Source organism: Semicossyphus pulcher, unplaced genomic scaffold (genome assembly GCF_022749685.1).
Source record: "Semicossyphus pulcher isolate SPU_LCO1_2020_fin unplaced genomic scaffold, fSemPul1.0.p SCAF_3, whole genome shotgun sequence".
NCBI classification, from domain to species: Eukaryota; Metazoa; Chordata; class Actinopteri; order Labriformes; family Labridae; genus Semicossyphus; species Semicossyphus pulcher.
In genome coordinates, this window is record NW_027211704.1 from 16,099,201 (window position 1) to 16,123,583 (window position 24,383).

Genomic DNA, 24,383 nt, shown 5'->3' on the forward strand with positions numbered 1-24,383 from the left:
GTGGGAGGATTCCTTTACTTGACTTTGAGAGGGAAATGACTCCTTTATAGCCACGTAATATGATTTGTATTGGTATTAATGAACAGGCGGTATGGATGGTTGAGTCTGTGGATGTTTGCGCGGTAGAGAGCGACAGAACTGCGCTACGATGGCCGGTGGAAGCCGAGTTGTTGAACAGGAGTGTCCTAATTCCCCATTCAGGATCCTGCAGGTTGACTGACAGACAGCACAAAGTTTATCAGCCGCACGCAGTCGGTACAAGACACAAAGGCTGACTGACAAAGGAGATGCAACGCGCTAAAAATAGAGTTTTCCAGAAGCAAGACGTGTCTGACTTGACGTGAGTAGACCTCAATGACTGTAAAAGAGAATACAAACAATTCATAGTAGGGAATCCACAGACACATCTATACTCTCACACAGCCGTGTAACCGGGGCGAACAGCGACGCAGTTGTTTGCACGCTGAACACACCTGAAATCAGCTCAGTTCCACCGGCTACCCGTCTAATCAGGCCGATGCATGAAATATAGATGCTGTGGACAAGGCACAACACATTTTCGATATTTAATTCAACAAATGATAACATCAAAGAAGATGGAGAAGAGTGGCTGGTGAATAAAGCATGAGTGAAATGGAGGTGAGGAATCAACACACTGCAGCGGTACGACATGAAGGGGCCACTCAGGAAAAATGGGTGAAAACAGACACGGTAGTCGCGTCCAATTTGCAACAAATAATACCAGAACAGTGACGGATACCTGTGAGAAAAAAGGAGTTCCAGCCTGGTTTTACGGCTGATATGCTATATTACATAAACTAAGCATAGTGTACATTATAGATTAGCAGGATTAGCAGCTTTCAGATCTCATTCACACAAGCTTTTCTCTCCTTTGTGGACAGGAAATGTTCCCAGTGCAGCCTGAACACAGTGAAGTTTATCCCAGGTGAGACAAACTCACAGTTTGAAGATTTTGTATGTTTAAGAGCTCATTTTTGATCAATACTGAGCTGAGTTAAGCTTCAAACTGTGCAAAGATGCAAGAAAATAAATTATAGGTATGTCTAGTTCTTGGCGAGTATGGGTAAAGGCAATCTCTGATCCCATCGGCTATAGAGAGACAAAAAGATATGGCCTCTGGGGACAACGGTGAACGTGCCGGGCGTGTCCGGTTTAGCCAGCGGTTAGCGACAAACAACTTCCAGTCAAGACTTCCTTTTCCGCTTGCTGTATTGTTCTTGTTTTAAATTATTCGTTTGTTGAACGGAGGTCGGATCGTTCATTCCTGATGCATTCGAGGTGGTCGGGAAATCTGAACATTGAACGGCTTTCAGGAATTTATCTCAAATTGAATTTTAGATCTAGAACGGATTGTTAGCTGTTAGCATGCAGATGTCTGTTTATAGAGATTGATAAGAAGCTAAATCATCATCAGATAGCCGCTGGTGGAAATCTGTAAATAGAGATTAGGGTAAAGGTCATTCACTGCTAGCCTACCTTCCATTCTCATTGCCCTGTGTTAAACAAGCCCTGTCACTTATAACTTATACTGCAATGGGCCTACATGAGCACCCTAAAGAGCAATAGATTTTGTACATCCATACTATGAAATAATGGAAAACCCATACAGACCCGAGATATTCTGGGGGGTTTGCAGAAATGTAATTGCTGTGGGGCCTGCGGGGCAAACAAAACTGTTGCACATTTAGAGGGAAAACATAATAATGCCTGAACGACGCTTTAAACTTGATTCAGATAAATGGATTACTACATAGAGAGCTATCAGTTTCCTCATCTTGTTTGTGCTCACAGGGACTATTGGGAGTTTGGTTTGACGTGATATCCAAATACCCCCCGGTCACTGTTTGCTTTCACTCTGCAGATCCTGAGAAGGTGCTTTCACAAGGATTAAACAGGACTCGACCACATCCTATAAAATAGTGCGACAGTTACGTCTTTATCCGCTCATTATAAAGGATGCCATCTAAAGCATCGTGTGCACATACACAGACAGAAGCTATTTTTTAAGCTACAATTTCACCACCTCGTATGGACAGTATGTGTGCGGGTCTATAAACTGAGTGTGTATTAGCTTCTGTGTTGTGCACGGACGAGATAAGGCAATGTAAGCCGGTGTGGAGAAGGAGCTGTTGGACCGAATAGAAAGCATTCGAGTGAAAAAGGGCAGTTCTCCACTTAACCTGCTCTCTGATATCTTAAGCACTGTAGGAGTCCAGGTGGTGTACCAGAGCCTCTGAGAAAACACTTTCACGCTGAAGGCTGGGCACTGTGCCAGTTAGTACCCCACCGCACCAGCCGGGCCTCCCCAGTCGTGCTGCTGGCGGCACTGGTTTGCTTCGCATGACCGAGAATTAAAAGGCTTTAAAGCTGCATTCGGTATTTTTATGTGAATCATAATGAACTTACAGTCACCCAACTGTGTAAGCTTGTGATACAGAGTTGGGTAATATTTCCGGCTGATGTGATGTTGTTAAGCAAACAATTTTGCACTTCCTATGATTTACCTGTCTTGGCTCAGCTCCCAGTTCTCATCCCCCTGGTTTTCAGCCAAAGCATGTAAAAGGAAAATGGCCTGCAAAGTTAGCGACTAGCTGTTGAACATATTGGACATAGCAATTACAGCAACCCCTGAGGCTGAGAAATCAAGCAGAAGCTGAAGAGCTATAAACTGCAGCTCGAATGGCCACTGGAGGCTGACTGACAGACATTCCAAAAATGCTCCCTTTTCTTACTTGTATGCCAGAGCGAATTCATATGTATCAAGGACTAAATCACGGGCTTAAACTGACAATCTTGAAGATTTCAGTTTTGTTCCCTTAATGTTGTTCCCCCTAATTGCAATATACGGTAATTGTGGGAGGACGTCTACTGTTGGCTCCGGTTGTCACGGTTGCGACTCTTGATTTTCCTCGCTTTCCTTTTTAGACTGTTTGCCTTCATCTGAGCGTCGAATTTGTTTCTTTTTCTTTGGATTTTCACTTATTTTTGAAGTTGTAACTGTAGTTATCGATCTTTTTGTTTACTCGCAACACTTGCAGAGACCGGAAAAGCAGCTGCTTAGCTCCGCCTACCCTCTCTGGCAGACCGACCACTGCTGGGTGATGGAAAACGCGTCACTAACTGGGCGCCGCTTGTGATTTTTTCCACGAATGACACCCTGTCCATAATAATACTATATACTGCAAATGCAAAGGCTTTCATCAGTGGGCCATCATAGACTCATAGAAAGTGCGCATGTGGCATTGAAATGTCCACATCAGAGCCCTCACGCATCAATTGATGATTTGACCGTGGGACAGCACTAAGCACTCACACACTTAGTAGGAACGCACCTCAAAGTCTGTGAGTGATTGGGATTGGGCCGATAACTTATCATCTGCTAACCCCTCACTCCTCCCCTGCTCCACTCCTTGTCCAAAGACTCTCACTTCAGGCTCCAAAATACGAAGATTGCGACGACCAAAATGCCGAACACGAGGCTTCAAAAATACTTCACTAACCGATGGATGGCATCAAGCTCAACAAGACTATTTCCCATCTGTTTACATTGTGATAGAGAACACTGATGTACATACACTGACAGAACGTGCACTCCAGACACTGTAAGCAGTTCTTCTTACACATCCCTGCATCAGGAGTTGGTGAAGACCAAGATGGCCAAAAAAGCTGACTTCAAATGAACACTGATGTTGCTTCAGGATATGAAAGCAAACGTTTGCGAGCACTTTAATAATACATGACATTTATCTACACTATAAGATAAGAAATTCAGCCTGTTTCACTGCATATTTAGCTACCTCACAATGTAAAACAATGCAGATTAAAAATCAATTCCTGTGGTTGTAAGTATATGCAGAGAGCTTGTCAGTGTATCAGGTAAAATCCACTGGATCTACAGTAGAAACAGAGCACAACACTACGTCACACGAGTGTCTCCCTCCTTTCAGTCCCTCATTCAACAAACCTACTTAATTAATCATACATACAGTACATAGGCACACATTTCTAACACATCCACATACCACCCTCTAACCGAGTCTCTCAACCGCACTCCATTATTCATTAGCCTCGCTGCAGCTAGTATAGGCATAGTGCACTTGCCACTCCACGACTCAAACTGGATGTTAGTGTGTTATTAGTCCATCTACTGTACAAGGGCAGCTCCTTAACGACCTGTCACAGCACTTAGGTCGGCTGATGGATCGCGACAAGCCCTTCTGCCTCATAGCCGACGAGTGTGAGGTACTAAAAACTGATGCTTTATCTACTGTGACAAGAAGCTAACTCGACAGACAGAGCTGCGTGCTCCCCCGAAAGATGCACGCTGACACACTGGCCATGATTATGTAACAGCACTGGATCCTAAAAGGGAGGAGTGGTACTTTTTCACACGGTCAGAAGCTATTCATGTTTTCAGATAGTCTGTGTCAGTGCACATGTTGGTGCAAAGACTGAACTGTGAAAAAGATGCAACGCTGGTAAGGGATGATAAGCGAGACAAGCTAGAAAGTGGTTCTTTCAGGATAAGATTGGTAAATCCAGTTTAAAGTAGCGCCCCCTACAGGCCTGGAGCACTTCTGTTGTGGTAGCGAGATGTGCAGCGTTTTTCTGTTGCATTTGTTTTCTGGGTTAGCGTTCGTTTGACTTTGCAAAGTTTGTGGATTTGCAGCACATTTGGTGTTAACGCATTTATTGGCTTTCTTAGTAGAGAAGCTCTAACTGTGCACTGGAACGATCTCACATTGGAACTTCGTTTCCATTGTTTAGTGGCAATTTGTTGAAACTTAGCTAGCTTGAAATGTAGTAATTAGTAGTAACGTGGTTGCCATAGGTTACACATAATGCATACCGTCGCCCCGTCCATTAACAGGATTGGCTCCTAAGGTTTGTGACGTCTCAAACCTGCCAATCCGAAAACGTGTTGTTCAGCCTGTCCTTGGTACTCTGCAGTTTAAAAGCAGACAGGCCCAGCCATGGAGATGACTGCTTATGTTGTCCCTGATATGTCTTGTTGCACATGAAGAACACCACATGGAGATGTTTATAAGGTTAAACACTTGATTTTCACTGGAGGGGGTCTTCCTCAGTGCACTGGAAACTCCTCCTGGTTGGTCAAGCTGTGTGGGGCCTGTGAGGGATGATATCTGGGTGTAACGCCCACAAGTCAGGTCAAAATGAGCAGCTTGTGATCAAAAGGAACCAGACGAAGAACTGTAGTAGTAACTGTAGTAAATGAAAAATTAGAGAATCTACATTTGGAGGCAAAAGAAAGTGTTGGTGATCATTTTGAAGTCACCCCTTTTCAAATAACGTAGAGCTGTTGTGTTTTTTGAACAAATAAAAACATTACAAAATCCAAATGTCGTCAGTGCTAAAGGTTGCCAGAAAAATAAAGAAAACTCTGAGAAAAGGTCAAGATAAAAGTCAACAAAACAATCAACTTGGACCTTTCAGAGATGGTCTTCCTACGACAAACAGGCTATCTTTAGCAGGGCTTTGATTCGCTGGCAGATCTGAATACAGCCCATGAATAATGCCATTGGCGGGGTCCTTGCCCCTCTACTTTCCTTTGCCCGACCCAACACAACAACAGATGGATGACTCAACTCAGTAAAGCTCTACTGTTTTGGCACCACATGCTCATGATGCTCTGGGTTTGAGCAGGCAATTCAAACACTGCAGTTTACTGATAATACACAAAAAGGTTCACAGAATTAGAGAGAGCTCCACCAATGAACACTCAAGTGTGACCCCTCTTGTCATCAAACCGCCCCGTCTCCCGCTGTCATGAATATGAGAAATAAAAGTTTGTTCCACCCACAGAAGGTGAAGTCAAACAAACAAAATCCAGCATATTTTCAGGACAAAATAGTTCATTTCTGACTTGGAAGACTGTTCTTTTTATGTCCTGTGAAGAGACTTAAATAAACAGATGGGCAGACGTGCGAGCGAGAACGTGCACACACTCACACACAAACACACTCGCAGCATTATTCATGCAGTGGGATGCCCCTAAATGAATCCATGTGTGTAAATGTCATCAGTAAATGTCAATAGCTTTTTGAGTCCTGTCCTGAGGACATGGAGCCCAGCATATGGGCCGCTGCACTCAGACCTACCTTCATTTCCTACAGCTTCATCTATTCTTAATCTGCTTTAAAGACCTCATCTGCGCATGTGATGAATTAAACAACACATGAGTGAGGGTCTTTTTGCGAGCGGGAAGCAGAAAAGAGGACAGATATGATCACAAGATGATTGCTACCCACTGCAACAAAGGGACATAAGGAAGAGAGACAAAAACTCCTGTCTTATGATGACATACACGTGTCTGTGTTGGAAACAAAGACAGAAAGAAAGGCTTAGGCTCTGTTTACACCTGGTATTAACATGCGTCCTTATTGATCCAATCACAAGGACACATTGAGAGGTGTTTTTGGTCGCATTTGTCCGCATTAGTTTTGCAGTGTTTATGCTCCTTGGCCACACTGAAGGACTGCCTACTCTCCGTATCCATGGCAACAATGATGTTGAGTTAAAGACAACTGCTAAGGCCATGTCCTCACGTACACAGGTATTTTTCAAAACGTAGATTTTTCTCTGCGTTTTGGCCTTTCCTCCACACACAAAGGCCATTTTAGGTCACTGAAAACAAATCTTTAGTAAAACTCCAGGTGACGTGTAGATGGGGTAAACAGAGTTTTTGGCTTATGACGTCAGGCTGTGCGCCGTTATCTCCATGGTGACGCGTCACTAATGAGGCGACATTCCTTGCAAAATGACAGACGTGACATAAACAGTGATGCTTAACAGGATTTTTTACATGTTTACACATATATGTACAGTTACTCGTCTACTATATTGAGTAGGGATAGACCGATTATCGTCCGGGCCAATCATCAGCGCCGATATTCGGCATTTTGACGCATATCGGCATTGGCCTTTTTTTCCGACGGCCAATAAGAGATCAATTTAAAACTGGGTTATTTTGGCTCTGATGCAGCCCTCTCTGTCTGCAGTCACTACTCTGTCTCCAGCATTGTCCCACCCACAGCACTGATTGGTTACACGCAGAGCCATGGCATGGGTAACAGCCAATCAGCAGTGAAAGCTGTTCATTTCTTTGCAAATTTTATTTACTTTATAAAACTTCACTTATTTATTTATTTAAATTTTCAGTTAACTTTATAAGAGATGCTGCTGACCCTGTGAACTCCCTGCGCTTTTTGTTTGTTTGTTTAATAAACATATGCTTAAAGGCATTTAAACAAAGTTAAGTGTTGGAGTTTGTATTATTCAAAATTTTGACGCCAATATTTTCACTTTTACTGCAAATGAATATCAGCTCCAAATATCGGTTATCGGCCTCCTTGACTACTAAAAATCGGTATCGGCCCTGAAAAAACGATATCGGTCTATCTCTAATATTGAGGAACAGATTTTTGATTGGCCGTGATTCTTCTTCCTCTTCTTTGCATGACCGGGTTATGTCACTGCCTGTTGGTGTGGCATTCTCATGACAGCGTTTCTGTTGTGTTTTTGCGTTTTTGTTTGGACGAGGACTTTTTATTACCGTGCTTGTGTGGACGGGATTTTTTTTTTAAATGAAGGAGGCAAAAACTCTGCAAGAGAGATCCGATTACAAGTGGTCACAGTGGACGCATGTTTATACCAGGTGTAAACAGCCCCTCAGGGTGACTCCAGTGTTTACAGGTATCTCAACACTGTCTTAATATGTTCTCATATTGTCTGTACCTCGATGTAGGAAGTGATTCTCGGGTAGACCCTGTAAGGTCCCAGCACGTGAGACAAAGGGGTGGTGCAGGGGAAGCTGGTGGTCACAGCGTGGCTCACTTCAGGCAGAGAAAACACTTTGAAGCCAAACTTCTGATACAGCTCCTGCAGTTCTTCGTCTGGCTTCTCTTCACCCTCGCACAGGACGCTGCCGACCACGTAGCGACACTTCTCCGACGGCCTCTGAGGAGACACAAAGAGGGAAAAAACATATACATTAAACATCTGTAGTCTCAGCAGCAGGAAAATCAGCAATCAAAAAGAGCAAACAGGAAGGCCCAGAGAAAAGGAGGGCTTTAAAAGATGTACGCGGGGTGTGATTGGTGCGGTAAATGCTGGAGCAGCACAAAACTGCATGTGTGTTGAAGTAAAAATAGAAGTTGTTTGATTTAAACTTGAGGAGACGTTTTACCTTCACATAGACTCAAGTGCAGCTGCACAGAGGGCTGCCAGCGGTGGTAAACATCGCACAGCCGGGTTACATATGTGGCAGCTCAAATTGTATCTGTGCTAGATTACAACATTATTAAATATAACTCAAATTAAACTTTGTTACACTTTAGATTTTGCATTTCAGCAGGGTCAACTGTGATGTACATGAAAAGGATATGGTGTTATCTATTAACAAGTGGTCCCACCCACATGTTATTGTTCTCTCACCAACAAATATTTAGCTTATTATTAATAAATCGCACAAAAGTGCAGTCGTCTTCACAATATTAATACTGAGGCTTTTGGCCAGAGAAAGTGTGACATTTGTTGCAGCTCCCTGAGAACTCGCAGGGATTGTTCATTTTGCCTAATGGGCACTTGAGGAGAGAAAAGAAAAAAAAAGCTGCAGACATGAAGGTTCGGTCTCCTTTACTACAAAGCGTCTCTGCCACCATAATGTGTCTCAGAGTGCCCACATGTCTGCATGCAGATGAGAGAGACAGATTCACAATCACCTGGCGACTTGTCAGTCAGAAGAGGATCTGACAGAGAATCTCCCACTCACATCTGTTTGCAGTCAGTCTGCAGAGCTTCAGATGGAGAGTGGGAGCTGTTGTTAAAGGAACATACAGGCTTTTTTTCTGTTACTGTAGGTATGCTTTACATTTCTGACCCTAATTTTCTAAATCCTGCATTTGAGATGTCTACCTAAAGTTTCGACATGAGAACTGCCAAAATGATAACACCTTGCGGCAGGAAAATATGTATAAAATCTTACAAGCTGATATTGAGTAAATGGAAACCTGTGGCGCCCTGTAAGATAGCACTTCCAACCTTAAAGTAAAAATAAGCATTGTACTGATTTGTCACATACATAATATATACTATGTGATTTATATAAAAAGGGATAAAGCACAAAAACCCTGCTACGGTCCCATAAGGCTTGCTGCTGGTTTGTGCTCTGTGACAGTGTCGATCTGTGAAGATCTGGCACCGAGGAGGCGCAGATGGAAGCCAGCAACACTCATCCTCATGTCCCTGGCATCTTTGCATAATTATCACATCTAAACAGCACAACCTTCTCTTCTCTTCCACTCTCTTTCTCACATTCGGGGATATTTTTGACAACATTGTGCTGCTACTACACTGCACTCTTCCCCGCCGTCCCACTTTGTTCGCACAGCAGCTTTTGTGCCGTAATTCAGCGTTTGCCGGCTGCCGGCGAGACTCCCCGGCTGAGATAAATCTATTTGATCACCCCACCCCTAACCCTCAGTGCCTCTTAATGTCTGCATCATGTGGGTAATAATAATGACTGACAGTGCCTGTTCGACATGAGCAGATAATCTTTACTGTCACCTGACAGGGACTCTTGTCACTGTGTTCAATGTGTTCAGAGAGCACAGATCACCTGCTTTTGACAGGGAATTATTCATTCAGGGCAGCACGAGATACAATGGATCTATTTACAGTGTAGCAATGAGTCATAGCAAACACGGACGCTCACAATGGCTGTGTAAGCATTGTCGGAGTAAATCATTACAGCTATGTAACATTTAAGAAGTATCAGTTTTAAACTCTAGTAACAGTTATTGAAGACATGATGTTATAAAAAACGTGACAGTGGAACTAAGTTGACATCTTTTTAAAAGACTAATAGTTAGCTGCAATAAATTACTATTAAGCTTTATACAACAGTTAGTTCCGACCAAGTAATCTGAGAGGACAAGAGGCCTTCCATGAGTGCTGATATAAGCTGTGTCCCGATCCAGGGGCTGTAGCCTTCAAAGGCTGTATTTGAAGGCCGATTGCGTCACAGAAGCGCGTCAAAGTCTGTCTCAATTCGAAGGCTCCTTCAGCTGACAAATGCCTCCTTTTCCCAACATGTCCCGAGATGCATTGCGCGCTAATTCAGATGAAACGGCGGACTCTTACGCGGACGAGGAATACACCTTAAATGGAAAAGTTTTTGGTTTCAACTCAATCGAATAGCTAGCGTTATAAAAACAAAAGGGCCCTTGAAACAAATTATCTTTAGTTATGCTAGCGAGTTAGCTCGCTAGCTACCTGTTGCTGAGTGACAGGAACCGCAAGGGTTAGGGCGGGAACAGCTGGTGATGCGAACAGGAAATCCTCCGTAGACCAGACTGTCTCATTTCAGTTCAGCTGTAACGGTCTACACAGGTTACAAATGGAGCCGTGGACCGCCTCCTTCAAAGGTTTCAGACTCTGGATGGGGACACAGCACTAAAGTACGACATCACTGGGACTTTTCACTCTGTGTATCACTCCGCCTCAGCCAGGTGTTCTGAATACTGTTAATTAACATCACAGCAGACCGTGTCCGTCTATATTGATCAAGCTGGTACCTCTAAATCACACAGCAGACTCTTATTTCACTGGCCTGCGGCCTCATGCCTAGGACCGAATCACAGCCATGATGATATTCAGTACATCACTTCCTCTCGTGTGATATTGCTTAAATATCCCATGAGAGGGAGTGCTATTATACTGAATATTAGCATGGCAGTGATTCAGTCATAGGCACAATGCCGCAGGCAGAGTGCTGTTGATAATCCCAGTGTGCTGATATTCAGTATCATATTCATGTCATTTCATTGTTATTATGATTATGTTAGCATGCCAAGGTTAGCATTTAGCTCCTACTATACTACCATGCCTAATTGCAGCCTCACAAATTTGCTAGCATGGCTCTGGATATCTATATTCAACATGGTATGTCAAATGTATGCTAATCCGCATAGAACATAATCAAATTTCAATTAACTTTGTCCCAATGTTACACATTAAATACTGGTAAACTTGATTATTGATATTTTGATTTTAGATTGTTTTCATTACCAATTCTGCCAACACAATTATATATAACAATGCCTCAACAATACCCCTCATATAATCACTATATTAATACTGAATTATCCCCCAGCCCATTAGCCAAAATTATATAGGTGTTTAAAAACATTTTAGTTTTTTAACAATTGATTTTTTTGTATGTATTCTCATCTATTTGAATCTATTTGTGGGGGTTTGTCAGCAAGGCCCACTTTCCTACATGAATGCATCAACAAGCCAACAAGCTTCCTGCACAGAGCTGCCCCCTGTCAACACTGGTGCTCTATGATAAGACGTAACAATAACCATTCAAACACAGAGGGGAGAACAACTGTCCTCCCACTGTCTCGCTTCAATATCTTACATCTCCTTATCTTTAAAGCGCTCCGCGCTGATTGACTGTAGTGTGTTAGCCGAGCCAGTAGTTCACTAATGATATCATTCAGGGCTCTAGCTATCATTCACATCCCACACAGGGGCAAAAAAACAAACAACCGTCCTGCCTGCATCTCATCTCTGCTTCCCTTCTGATAACACACCGCAGAGACTGAAGGCAATTAAGAAATAGAAGAACACCGCTCCATGTACTTGACTTGTCTTGTCTTCTCCACCAAAGTTGTTTTGTTTGTGTCTGAAATTCTAACACCACAAAAAGGTAGAAATTCTCAGATGCTGCCCACGTTGGATAGATGCGCTCTAAAAGTCAGCTGCTGCCAAAGCTGTGTTTTGATTTCTCACAGGTAGCTGTGGAAAGCCCACCGTGGCTTCTGATTGGCCGTGGTGAGAAGCAGAGAGTTGGTTAATGGGAAAACGGTGGAGCTTTTACCTCTGTAACCGAACACTGACATATTATGTTTCCATGCCAAGCGACAGAAAACCAATTGAGTCAGCAGCGACTGGTAAACTCCATTGGATGCAAAGTGAAGCTATCTGCAAGATTTACATTTTTTAATTTCATCTGACGAAGCCTCTGCTGATTTCATGTGCAGCCAACACTCATTTGCTGTATTTCTGTATGCTAAGCAAGCTCATTAAATCAGAAAAAAGACATATACAGCCAAGTTTGGTGGAGCTCATTGCCCAGGGGACTCGAAGATGTCTTCCCCTCACAAATGGTGCCATTCCCATCTCTACCTGATCCCCCTCATCCAGGTCTCCAAGGACCTGTTGGGGGAGAAAGTAATTTCAAAAGCAATTCTTTGCTTGAGGCTACAAGGGCCCTTTTTGATGGATGAGGACTCTCCAACAATAAAACGGTACGGCTGACAGAGGTAATTCTTTATTAGCAGACACGTAATGAGGATTTACTCTTTTCATCTTTCCCCCTCTTGGCCTCCGCATCTCCTTCCCTGCTGGCGATCACAGCTTGGGATGCATCACTCCGAGGGCTGGTCCTATTTACAAGTGGTCATTTCTGGAGTGTTAGCAGGTTGGGGACGACAGGGACCAACAAGGCAAGAAGCCAATACTCTGCTTTACTGTGACTTAAAGACAGGACCATAATGAGCATACTATGCTCTGCCTGGCAGAGGACCATCAGCATGCTCATTAAAACACAACTGCAGAGTGACTGATCGACAAAGTGTGAAGCTAAATTAGCGGAGTGGGAGCGATTAACATTCAAAGAGGATGACATCAGCTCTCTGTTTAAACGAACAATATAAACCATCAAATGGCAACATGGCAGCACCGCTGTGGGGCAGAAAACAAGAACTCAGAATACAAAATAATACATTACTCTTTGGAGTTGACCCGATACCAATTCCAGTATCGGTATACCGTTATTAGTATTTGTAACGGCCTCGGATACTGATACCAATGTCAGTATACAGATATATGAGTATCTGTTTCGGCCTCCACTATCAATATCAATATCAGTATACCAATATCAGTATCCGTTTCGTCCTCCGATACCGATACCAATATTGGTATACCAATATAAGTATCTGTTTCGTCCTCTGATACCGTTACCAATATTGGTATACCAATATAAGTATCGGTTTTGTCCTCCGATACCGATACCAATATTGGTATACCAATATAAGTATCTGTTTCGTCCTCTGATACCGTTACCAATATTGGTATACCAATATAAGTATCGGTTTTGTCCTCCGATACCGATACCAATATTGGTATACCAATATAAGTATCTGTTTCGACCTCTGATACCGATACCGATATCGGTATACCAATATAAGTATCTGTTTCGACCTCCGATACCGATACCGATATTGGTATACCAATATCAGTATCTGTTTTATCCTCCGATACCGATACCAATGTTGGTATACCAATATCAGAATCTGAATCAGCCAGCGATACCGATATCAGTATCTGTATCAGCCTCTGATACTACCTGAAATACGGAATCGTATTGGCTAAAACGTATGTCAGCTTTCAGTGTTTTTCCGCCAATATTATGTACAGGGTTACTCTGTATCGGCTTATACTCAGGTATAGGTATTGGAATTGGTATCCAGAAGGAAAAAAAAAGTATTAGATTTTTCACAGGCTGCCCAGTAGTTTGCAGGTTAACCACCAAAAATCAAATTGAAATTGAAAAAATGTTGAAGAATACCAAGCCTGAGAGCAAAACACCACATTTGCCCTTCATGCTCTTGTTGGCAAACTGAGTTTACCATTATGCCAGAATGGAGCCCAGAGGCTGTGATTGTACAAGAGTCCTTCACTGCACTGAAGTCAATAAATCTGCAAATCTGGAGCCTCTCTCGACCTCTACGCTGTCAAATCAGCGTCTGCAGTGAAGCATGACAAGCAGCAAATGATGCATTCATAAAGAAAGAACACACCAAGTTTGTCAAGTGCACGTAAGAGGCAAAAAAAAAGAAAGTTGTCCACAGTCCAGTTGCATCGAATAAATACAAGCCTTTACTGGAAAGCTCCCTTTTTCTGTTCAGTGGTTCACACAAAATCATTTTCTTTCTGTATCTGGAGCACAGAGACAGATGGTGTTTAGGGCACTTCCACGAACCAGTGAAGAACCTGACACACAGGGAGCAAGAAGAACAGAAGACTACAGGATAAGCTATCTCTCAACAAGAGCTGTCTATTGCCTCAGTGTGTCAGAGCGATAACCTGCCTCAGCTGATTGGAGGCCATTTGCCCCCCTGACGAGGCGGCGGAGACGAAGCCACCGGGAGGGAAATTGAAACTAATAGGGCTGCACAGCACTGGGACCACAGGTATGCTGTGATGGGCTGTTTGCAGCTGAATTAATGGAGCAGCAATGGCACTAAAGAGGGTAGACTTACCCAGAGAAATAAAGTTAAAGCAAACACATTTAAAAAAGGAAAACTTGTGGGTCAATTTCAAGCAGCCACCTTTAGGGCTGAGAGTTAGGCCAGTGAGAAGTGCCAAAAACTGCAGTTCCTTGAGTGGCCACTTGAGGCTGGCTCCAGAGCGAGTCAATCCCAATAGTCTCATATTGAAATGGGCAACTTTACAGCAGAAGTACTTCATTTCAGCTTGGTACAGAAAATGGTTTTGCTCACTATAGCTGATTTCTCTATTCGTGACAACTGTACGGCGGAATTTTAATACTTACACATTTAAATTGTATTAATTGTATTAAAGGGATAGTTCGGATTTTTGGACACCAAGTTGTATGAAATACTTGCTAGAAGTTCTTTTTACCCTCATCGCCTTGATACCTATGTTCAAACAGTCTAACAAGCCAAAGTTCTCTAAGGGCACGATCCGTGTCAGGAAAACAATGAAATATGTGCGATGGAATATTTTTATTACTACAGCCAGGAAAATCACAAATTTGCACCATTTTGACATGTATTGTCCTCTGTGACAACAGACATCGTCTCCCGAGTTACCAATTCCAGCCTGTTCTCTTAGAAACAGCTAATGGATCACGTCACCTGAGAAATCGACATGCCGCAGGCGTAGTGATACTGGATTGTTCAAGAGAGAAAATAGTGCCAAAAAACAGCGCAGTATATGAAATCCTAGGATGATGATTGTGTGTTGGGAATGGATCACCATTGCCTGCGAGGTTTTGTACGGTGAAACTTTTTGGTTTCATGACCCTGGCATCTCGCCGGAACTTGGTGTCCAAAAATCCAAACTATCCCTTTAAGGCTGAACTTAACCTCTTAGACTGTTTGTGTTGTTGGTGCCTTTTTTTCATGCAAATAGCAGAGAAATAATATGGATGCAGCATGGTTTGTTTTACCAACTGGACGCTCCAGCGCCATAGTCATGAGAAGAGCGGCTCTTTTAAGTTACCTAGTATGAGCTCTCTCTCTTTCACCGACGAGTTAGCGGCAAGTTTGCTCAATCCACAAGCTCTCGTAGCTTCTTTGGGCTCTCCGGCTCCACCCACAAGTCCAAATATGGTAACTTCTGGCTCCAGAAGACCAACATGGCGGCAGCCAATATGCCAAACTTAAGACTTCAACAAGGCAGTTGGCAAACCAATTGGTAAGTGGCTATGTCCATATACAGTCAAAATTGTTGCACTGACAGATATAATTAGAATCCACTTGAGTATGCCATTGCTTGTAATAACTGTGGATAAAAAATGAAGACGTATTCAAACTACAGTTCAAGTTTAAAACACCAATATGTCCTTTCTCCTCGGGCACCCAAATCAGATTCTGTATCCACTGCATTGATGAGGCATGGGCCCCAATGGCCCCTTGAGTCAGGAGCCAGTGGATATCTTTTTTTTTCTGACTCTCTCTCCTTCACCAAGTGCATCTCTGCGCCTTTAGGCTGCTCTCAGACTTAGCTGGTAATTACACATGGCATCCTGGGAGTTCTGGCATGTATAATTACTGGCAAGGATAAGCAGCCTGCTGGAGGCAGGACACAGTTTTCCTTCGCCACAGCCGTTGGGCTGGTTCAGCACTCCTCGGCCAGCTGGACACACCGTGGCACTCCTCCAGCCAGATGTCAGAGAGCAGGGAGATAATCCTCTCTAATAGGAGATATGAATGGGCTCCTGCTTCCTTTGCGTCGGCTCACTTCCTTCCCTCAACTCCCTTTCCTCATCTCCTCGCTCTCTGGGAACAGCTCTGATAAATATTCGGCTGTGTAATCCAATATCCCGCGCATCATAACACAGGGTGAACAGCCAATACATGTCACAGGATTGATGGCGCGGAAGATTTAGAGGCATTCTTCACCATCTTGTTTCACTGACTAATGGTAACATGTCGGCTTTAATGTTTTTCTTCAGCACGGTTTGTGAGAACGGATCAAAATTGCATGTTAAAAATACACTCCTGCTACACTTGTGTTCCAGGATGAAAAAGCAGCTCCTCATTTAATAGATTCTGCCTGGATCGCTTCGCTCTCATTTCTCCCCTCACTGTAGGGATGTCCATAAACATTAATGGGAGGGTTGTACTATGAGAAGAGCTGGCATGTCCACAATCTTGCATAATATTGACTTGAAGACCTGTGGGACCAGGCTTCAGAGTATCAGCGTATTTATATCTCATTTTATATCCACCTTTAAAAGCAGCAACCCCCTCGCCAGAAGCCCCCCTTTCATGTGGATGCCGTCGACAGACAGACAAGCAGCGGTAAAATGCTAATAAATTTGACTGGGAGCGCGGCGATGCTCGCTGCTCTGATCTGAAATTCCGATTGATGAATTGGAGCACTGCGAGGCTCTCAAGGTGAGTCAGACTCCTACCAATTTAGAGCCCCTTTCCAAGGCGGTAACACACCTCTCCTCATCTCTCACTGCCACTCCCATATGAGTCCACACATGACATTTCATTTTCTGCTGCTTGTCATGGGGAGCCACGAGTGGGTTTTGCTTCAAGAGCCAAAACAAAGTGGGAATTCAGCAGATCTGAGGACGAACCAAACAGCAGCTCTGGTTTAGCCTGGATACAAACACATCATGTTATCAGCGACAGAGGCAGCTGTGTACATCTACAAAGTGTGGGCAGGCTTTGATCAGATCCACCATAGAAAGCATAACGCTTCATAAATGGTCCATCCAATCTATCATAGGCGATGAAATGACATTTATCTTTGAGTTCCTTCTCTCTCTGGTAGTTTATTCTTCATAACACCCACCCACACACAAACACACACCCCGGCCTCTGAGCGTCCACTGCTGCCCGCTGTTATTAATGAATTTATCTCTGGAGATTCCTCGCAGACAGGCAGCTTTTTTTTTTTTACACAACAACACAACAAAGGGGCTGCAAACCAAGAATTCAATGATTACATCTGTACTTTATCCAGTCTGGGATTTGTTCAATACTTGTGTCAAAGCTCTAATACGGCACAGCCGGAGGCGACTGTGCCTTGAATTGTTTACTGAGGTTTAAGTGTAACCTCTAGAGCTACAGGTCTGTCTCCTGCTGACTGACCGCTGCGAGCCAAACTGGTAAACTGTTCAGTCCCTCAGGCCTTTGTGGTGATAAAGTACATCAATAATAATAGTAGGTAAACACAAACTTGCACTAAAGGATGTATGCAATAAAAGCAAAGAAGAAGAAAAGCAACTTGATTAAGTTATAATTGGTTGGGTGAAAAGTCAGCCATCATCTAAATCCAACAGGCTCAACAACTGTACAAAAAGCTGTTACAAATATACAGCAGAAAAAGTCAGTATAACAGCTCCTCCCATAATCTGCATGAACTTGATCAGTCGGTGCATTTAGCTTTCAATGCTGGCTTTCATTGTAGTCTTTAAACAGGGACTTTATCACCACTTGAATGCAGGTGAATGCAAATGACTGTTCAAATCCGTCAATACCCTGGATCCAAACCAGGAGTGAGAAACACAGGAGGAATGTCACAGTGACCGCTTAATACAAAGTCACTTGAAATACTAATTTATTTCAATGTGACGAAATTCATGTTTGACTGAGTGAATTATAAGTGGATGAGTCACAGCACTTATGAAATGGTTTAAATGAAGCATAAAGATCAATGTGGTTTTGAGGATGCACCCAACTCCCACCTACCTTTAAATTTCAATGCTCACACTGCCATCTAGTGGCCATAGTGTAACATTAACAAACAGGCTTAAAATCTTTCTGAATAGATGGTTAAATTTAGATGAAGCTAATCTTAGTGACGTCATGGATACACTTAGGATCAGTTTAAGGTGTTTATAAACACACTGTACCTGCTACATTTATCTGACAGCGTTCTGCAAGGCTGCACTTTCAGAAGGTGATTCTGGCAATGACCGGGTGTGCACAAACATGAATTCAAACCTGCCTATGTTTTCAATCATGCATGTCAGATAACATTAATTACACGATCATTTACATTAACATTCAGCTGGAACCCCTGTAGAAAAATTAAACCCACTAAGTATACATCAATTATCTATCCTGTTGAGGGTCGCAGGAGGGCTGGAGCCTCACTCAGCTGTCATTGGGTGAGAGGCGGGGTACGCCCTGGACTGATCGCCAGTCAATCACAGGGCTGACAGACAGAGACAGACAACCTTTCACGCTCACATTCACATCTACAGCCAGTTTTAGAGTTACCAATGAGCCTAACCAGGACCTCAAGTGGGAGCTGAACATCGGCTCCCTCATCAAAAAGGGACAGCAGAGGATGTACTTCCTGCTGAAGAAGTTCAACACGCCAAAGAAAATGATGGTGCACTTCTACACCGCCATCATTGAGTCCATCCTCACCTGCTCCATCACTGTCCGGTACGCTGCTGCCAATGCGAAGGACAAGGGCATGCTGCAGCATATCATCCGCTCTGCAGAGAGGGTGATTGGCTGCAATGTGCCATCTCTTGAGGACGTGGACACCTCCAGGACCCTGAGGCGTGCAGGTAAGATTGTGGCCGACCCCTCTCATCCCGGACACAGTCTCTTTGAGACCCTCCCCTCTGCATATATTGTATTACACGTATTGCTTTTTAGATTTTTATTATCATTGCCTATTTTTTATTTATTCATTCAATTTAAGTCTTTAACTTATTTTTATTATAGTTCTGCGTTAATTGTTCTGCACCAAAATCACCAAAACAAATTCCTTGTATGTGTAAACCTACTTGGCAATAAACCCAGATTCTTACTCTGATTCTGATTCTGGTTCTAACGCGCATGTCTTTGGTCTGTGGGCGGAAGCTGGAGTACCTTGAGGGAACCCACACATGCACAGGGAGAACATGCAAACTCCAAACTGGCATTTGAACCAGGACCCTTCTAGCTATGAGGTGACACTTAATGGACTGTAAATGGACTATACTTATATGGAGCTTTTCCACTCAAAGTGCTTTTACACTACATATCATTTTCACCCTTTCACACTCACACACTGATGGCAAAGGCCTAATCAGATCTCTGCCCATCCATACACGATGGTTATGCCTTTGGGAGCAATTCAGGGTTCGGCCTTGCCCAAGGACACTTCGATATGTGACTGTAACAGTCAGGGATTGAACCACATGAACGTTTTAGCCGGCATGAGCCTTCACCTCTTTACCAGCAAACTAGTTTGTTTGATTATGATATATTATATTTACACATGACTGACTACTTTTGAAGACTTCAGGCTGTAACAGCACAGTGAGTAGATTGAGTTGCTGTTTATATGGAATGTCTAAGTCTAAACACTGCAGGTTACAAAGTCCACTGTAAATCGTGTAAAAGCAGAAGGGAGAGTTGACCTCCTAAACCCCTTAAACACTTCTCATAAGGAGTGAGCCCAAATGTACTCTTAGATGACTATGATTTTTTTTTTTATTAAGTAATTAGTTCAGCCATATGGCATGTGTCACATTTTTGGTTTACTTTGGTGGTGATTAATCAAACTCTTGGTAAACAAAGAAAGCCAACAAATACTCATGACACAAAGCAAACTAACAGCTTTGATTACAGTCCCTTGCAGCTTTGCAAATTCATTGATAAATTATCAGATAAAATTGGGTTTATTATAAGGTACAATCATCCCACTCTTTAAAATCAAAAGGAAATGTCTTAGTACGAGTCTGACTCAGCTCCTATTCTCTGAACCTCTGGGCAAACTAACTTTTAACTGCTGCCATTTCAAAAGTCAAAGGGAGATTAAACATTAACAGCTTGGGCTGCTAATAGGTTGAGTTAATGATCATATTTTCATTTCCAAGTGTAATTCTCCCCCCGAGGAACTCAGAGGTCCATACATCTTCACATGGTGTCCGAAAAGAACCAGGTCCAAGACCCCCTGTCCCCCTTTAAATCCAGACTCTCCATAAATACTGACACCGGCAGAAAAGTTTTAAAAAAGCTCCTCGATGAGCGTCTTGCCACAACTTTCCGCTGGTATGACTCACAGTCAGGGTTTCCACTAAAAGCCTGGACAGCATGCCACAGACAAACTGGCAGAGGTAAGCAGAAAGACAAACACAAAGTGCTGCTAGCGTGCCACTTTTTGTATTCCATAATGGATTACTAAATTATGATTTAGCTCAGCAGCTGGCAACTCGCAGCAACACAGCAAGAAAATGAGCTCAGAAACCAACAAACACATAAGAACTATCTCCATAGAGGCAATGCCAGATGTCGACTACTCTGACCAGGTTACTGTGAACTTTTTGGCCAACAGCCTCTATTTAGCCTCTCTGTTTGTCAGGTGGTTTATATCACCCAACCTTAACAAGCTTAGCACTACTTTGGTAACAGAACTTACAAAATAAAGGTCAATCAAGGGCAAAACACTGCACGGTTAATTTTGTTGTTAAGTCATAGGGCAGGCAACAAAATTAGCTATTCTGCCTGTGGGAGATTGTATCAAACGCTGCATCATGTGTGTGTGTGTGTGTGTGTGTGTGCTCTTCCCGTATCAGCTGGGCACACAGTAAACATTGCCGTCTAACAAGCAGCTGTTGTGCAGACATTTCTTGTTGACTAAAAACACAACTCGTGATGAGCTGCTGAATGGGACATTAAAGCTGAAAGCACCCGCGGATCTCAGATGAGGAAGAGCCATTTGCACAGCTTCAGATCACAGTGACAAAGAGAGATTCATTGCCTGCCTCCAGTCTGCAATGTGACAGTTGGTCATAATTATTTAGATAATTTCACATTTACATCAGCTCTCCTCAGACACATGTGAAGAGGCTGTGTTTGCCCATCTGGGTCGCCATCCTCGAGTCAGTGGCAGACATTGCACAAGCGCCCTGCAACACCACATGAGAGGGGAAAAAATATCAACAGTGCAACGTGGCATTGAACAGCTCACTGGTTTCATCATTCAGGCTCTGCTCCTTCAATGGGCTGCTTGTGCAGTTAACCCCTTGGGCTATACATGCTGAATTAAACTAAATTACATCTACTTATTCTCTACAGCACACTCTCATGTCATATCTCTAAGACATTCAATCCAGACTTTTCTTAAGGAGATAGACAATCACATTAGAAACTCAATCAAAGTTTAGTGATTACTTGATGGAAAGGAAATTAGTCAGCAACACTTGTGATAATCATTTAGGTATTTTTGGTCAAGTTTACTGCAAAGCTGCGAAACTTTAGCTGGGTTCTTTCTTCTATATGTAATGCTACTCTTCTTTATAACACAGTCATACATTCTGGTAAAGTATGTTAGCTAGACAAAGGAAACCACCTCAAAGATGTCACGTTGGGCTCTGGGGAATAGTGAATGTGACATTACCCCTTTAAATCCCAAAGTGTGCTTAGTTGCTAAGTGCACTACATAAACAACCACATCTCATTATTCATTGGAATGGTGCAAAAGAAAGTATAAAATGCGTTATGCCTCCTGTAATAGTTACGTGACCTTTAAGACACTTTTCAGGTCAAACTATGCATATCTCACTAACTGTAACATCTTATCAGGGGGCGACGTACCTGATGTTTTGTGGTTATGCCATAAGGTCATGTGTACAGGTAAAGTGCAGTGAACTGTAGGTAGATTAACATGGGGTCTCACCTGCTTGGGGTCATCGTAGAAGACACTGATGGTGCTCAGCTTTGGCCCAATGCTGCAGGTCTCTGTGTAGGCTGCACCGCAGTCCTTGTATGATCCCTCTTTGAATTTATAAGCAATGGTAACATTTCTGATAGGAGGTGGCCCAGTCTTTATAATCACGTCCGACAGGAGACCCGAATACACCAGAAAAGCCCCCACTGTCACAACCAAACACACCAGGAGCACGACTAACAGGAGCACCAGGATTAAATCAGACATGGTTACTCAAAGCGGTATCGTTACAGCTGCAGGCAAAGCAGTTTGCAAAAATCTGTCAAGCCTAAACGTCCTCCTCCGGGTCACATAGACCGACGCTGTGCTCCGGCAGATTCAGACGAGAACACAAAAGACGTGACTATCCAAGAAACGGAGTTAAATTTGTGGTTCACAGTGGAAAAAACCTGGCACGAAAGAGGAAACGCTCGTTCAAGTTAAAAAGAAAGACAGTTTGTTTGTGGTATTTCCCCAAACAGTGTAACATGCTTCCCGGATAGACCACTGTCGCAAACAAAGGGGGGGAGGATTCTAAAATCCAGCTACTATACATATACGATATACTATACATATACTACGTATCACTCACATAGTAAAAATATTACATTTACATATTGAAGATAACAGTCGATAAATATGACTGTTGTATTATTCAAACACAAACCTTAGCTACAGACAGTAGCACACCCATAAAAGGCAAAGTTACCCCCTATTTTCATTGTCATGGTTTAACCCAAGAGGCTGTGACGTGAACAGAGTTCGGTAACAAAAAATCATAGATTTTATCTATTTTCATTGAAAAGTTTTGTTCTTTCACTGATGTCTGAGATCTGTAAGTGGTGTGAACGACGTATCTAAAAAATATCAGTGCTGCCAGACAGTTTTTGTGCTGTTTTTAGGGACTGATTTGCCAAACTTTCAAGGTTTTTTTTTCAGCCAGCATTGCTAGGTCCTGTCGTCATGTTAACCTAACTATGGTGACACATTTAGGACTAAATATGAAGCGAAATGGGAAAACACATTTGAGCCAAAGACAGTTTGTTTTAGTGTGCAAGGACAGATTTGTAAGCCCAGAGCAAGTACAGAGTCAGTAGTGTAATACATGTTTCAAATCAAAACAAACAGGTTTGGCATGCTACAATACGTTTCACTTTCACTTTGCTGTCAGTTCTGCCACTAAATAAGCCTAACTTAAAAAAATTAAAGCTGCATTTATCAATTTCAGACCACCAGGGGGGAGAAACACAGCTGCCACCATATCACTGCATTATACAGTACTGTCCTCACAGGTCTGCTTGACTACTTGTATTGAGCACTGGGCCAAGGGCCTGAGTTAGTTTTTAAATATGATTGAGCTCTGCTACCAGCTCTGACCCAATGAGATCTTATATAGTGTGTCATAATTTTTCATGTAAAAAAACCCCAGAGTGTTAACTGTAAAATGCAGTGGAAAGTGAGATCTATGACAAGAGTCTGTAAGAGTGATGTAAAACTTACTTCATTCGTTCAGAAATTACATATTGGCCAGTTACAACATCATCACCCTTTAATACATTACAAATGGAAAAAGCTTTCACCTTACATTGCAGTTATTACATTATGCATAGATGTTTAAGTATTTTATGATTCAAGGAATAGAACATTTCACTGGTGTTAGATAATGAGCGACATTTCTAGTCTATAGAGGATGTCTCTGTGCCCTACAGACCATGAGGCTACTTATGACTTCATAAATGACTACAATAAAAACTCTTAGTACACCGCAATAATCAGACCGATTCTTTAACCCCCAGGAAAGGTCATAGAGAGATGTAACATGAATTTCAGTGCTTGTATAAGATTGTTACTATAAATAGGAGTTTCCTGAAGTTACTGCAGACTTGAATAAAATTTTCTTCACTTTTATGTAATGGAAACCTAAATTTCATGTTTTATGAATGTTGGCTTTTGTGAAAAAGAGTTCAAATCATCTTTCAAGTACCTGTTTTAATATGTACACAAACAGGTCCATGTCTAAGAGATTGTTCTCCTTCACTTAAAGCTGGCAGGTCAGTGCTGTTCCTCTTAAGGGGTTTTTAAGGGAACAAAGATCTCAGTGTTTTATCTGTGTACTGTCGTGATCAAGCTTTATTAGTTTTCTGCCTGATCTGAAAGCACACTTTAAAAATGTCAGAGTCTAAACATGCCACAAAGTGAACACTTTGAATCAATCATGTTCTCCATTGTAAAAGCGTAGTTATGTTAAAAACAATAAGAGGAAAAGCTTGAATTTTGAGAAACCTTCCATTTATCACACATGTAACATGGGATAGACTATTAGTGTTATAAAATAGTTCAAAGCTTCCGTGAGG

At 42.6% G+C, this 24,383-nt stretch overlaps 1 protein-coding gene across 1 annotated transcript in view; it reads right to left on the reverse strand.

The window, feature by feature from the left end:
- The window catches only part of tex264a (testis expressed 264, ER-phagy receptor a), a 73,639-nt gene extending 51,110 nt beyond the window's left edge, over positions 1 to 22,529 (reverse strand). The window contains exons 1-2 of the mRNA XM_069678334.1: positions 22,000 to 22,529; positions 7,777 to 7,998 (exon numbers count right to left, since the gene is read on the reverse strand). Coding sequence (XP_069534435.1) covers positions 7,777 to 7,998; positions 22,000 to 22,257 — 480 coding nt within the window. The 5' untranslated portion in view covers positions 22,258 to 22,529. The remainder of the gene's footprint in view (positions 1 to 7,776; positions 7,999 to 21,999) is intronic.
- Positions 22,530 to 24,383: the final 1,854 nt, after the last annotated feature.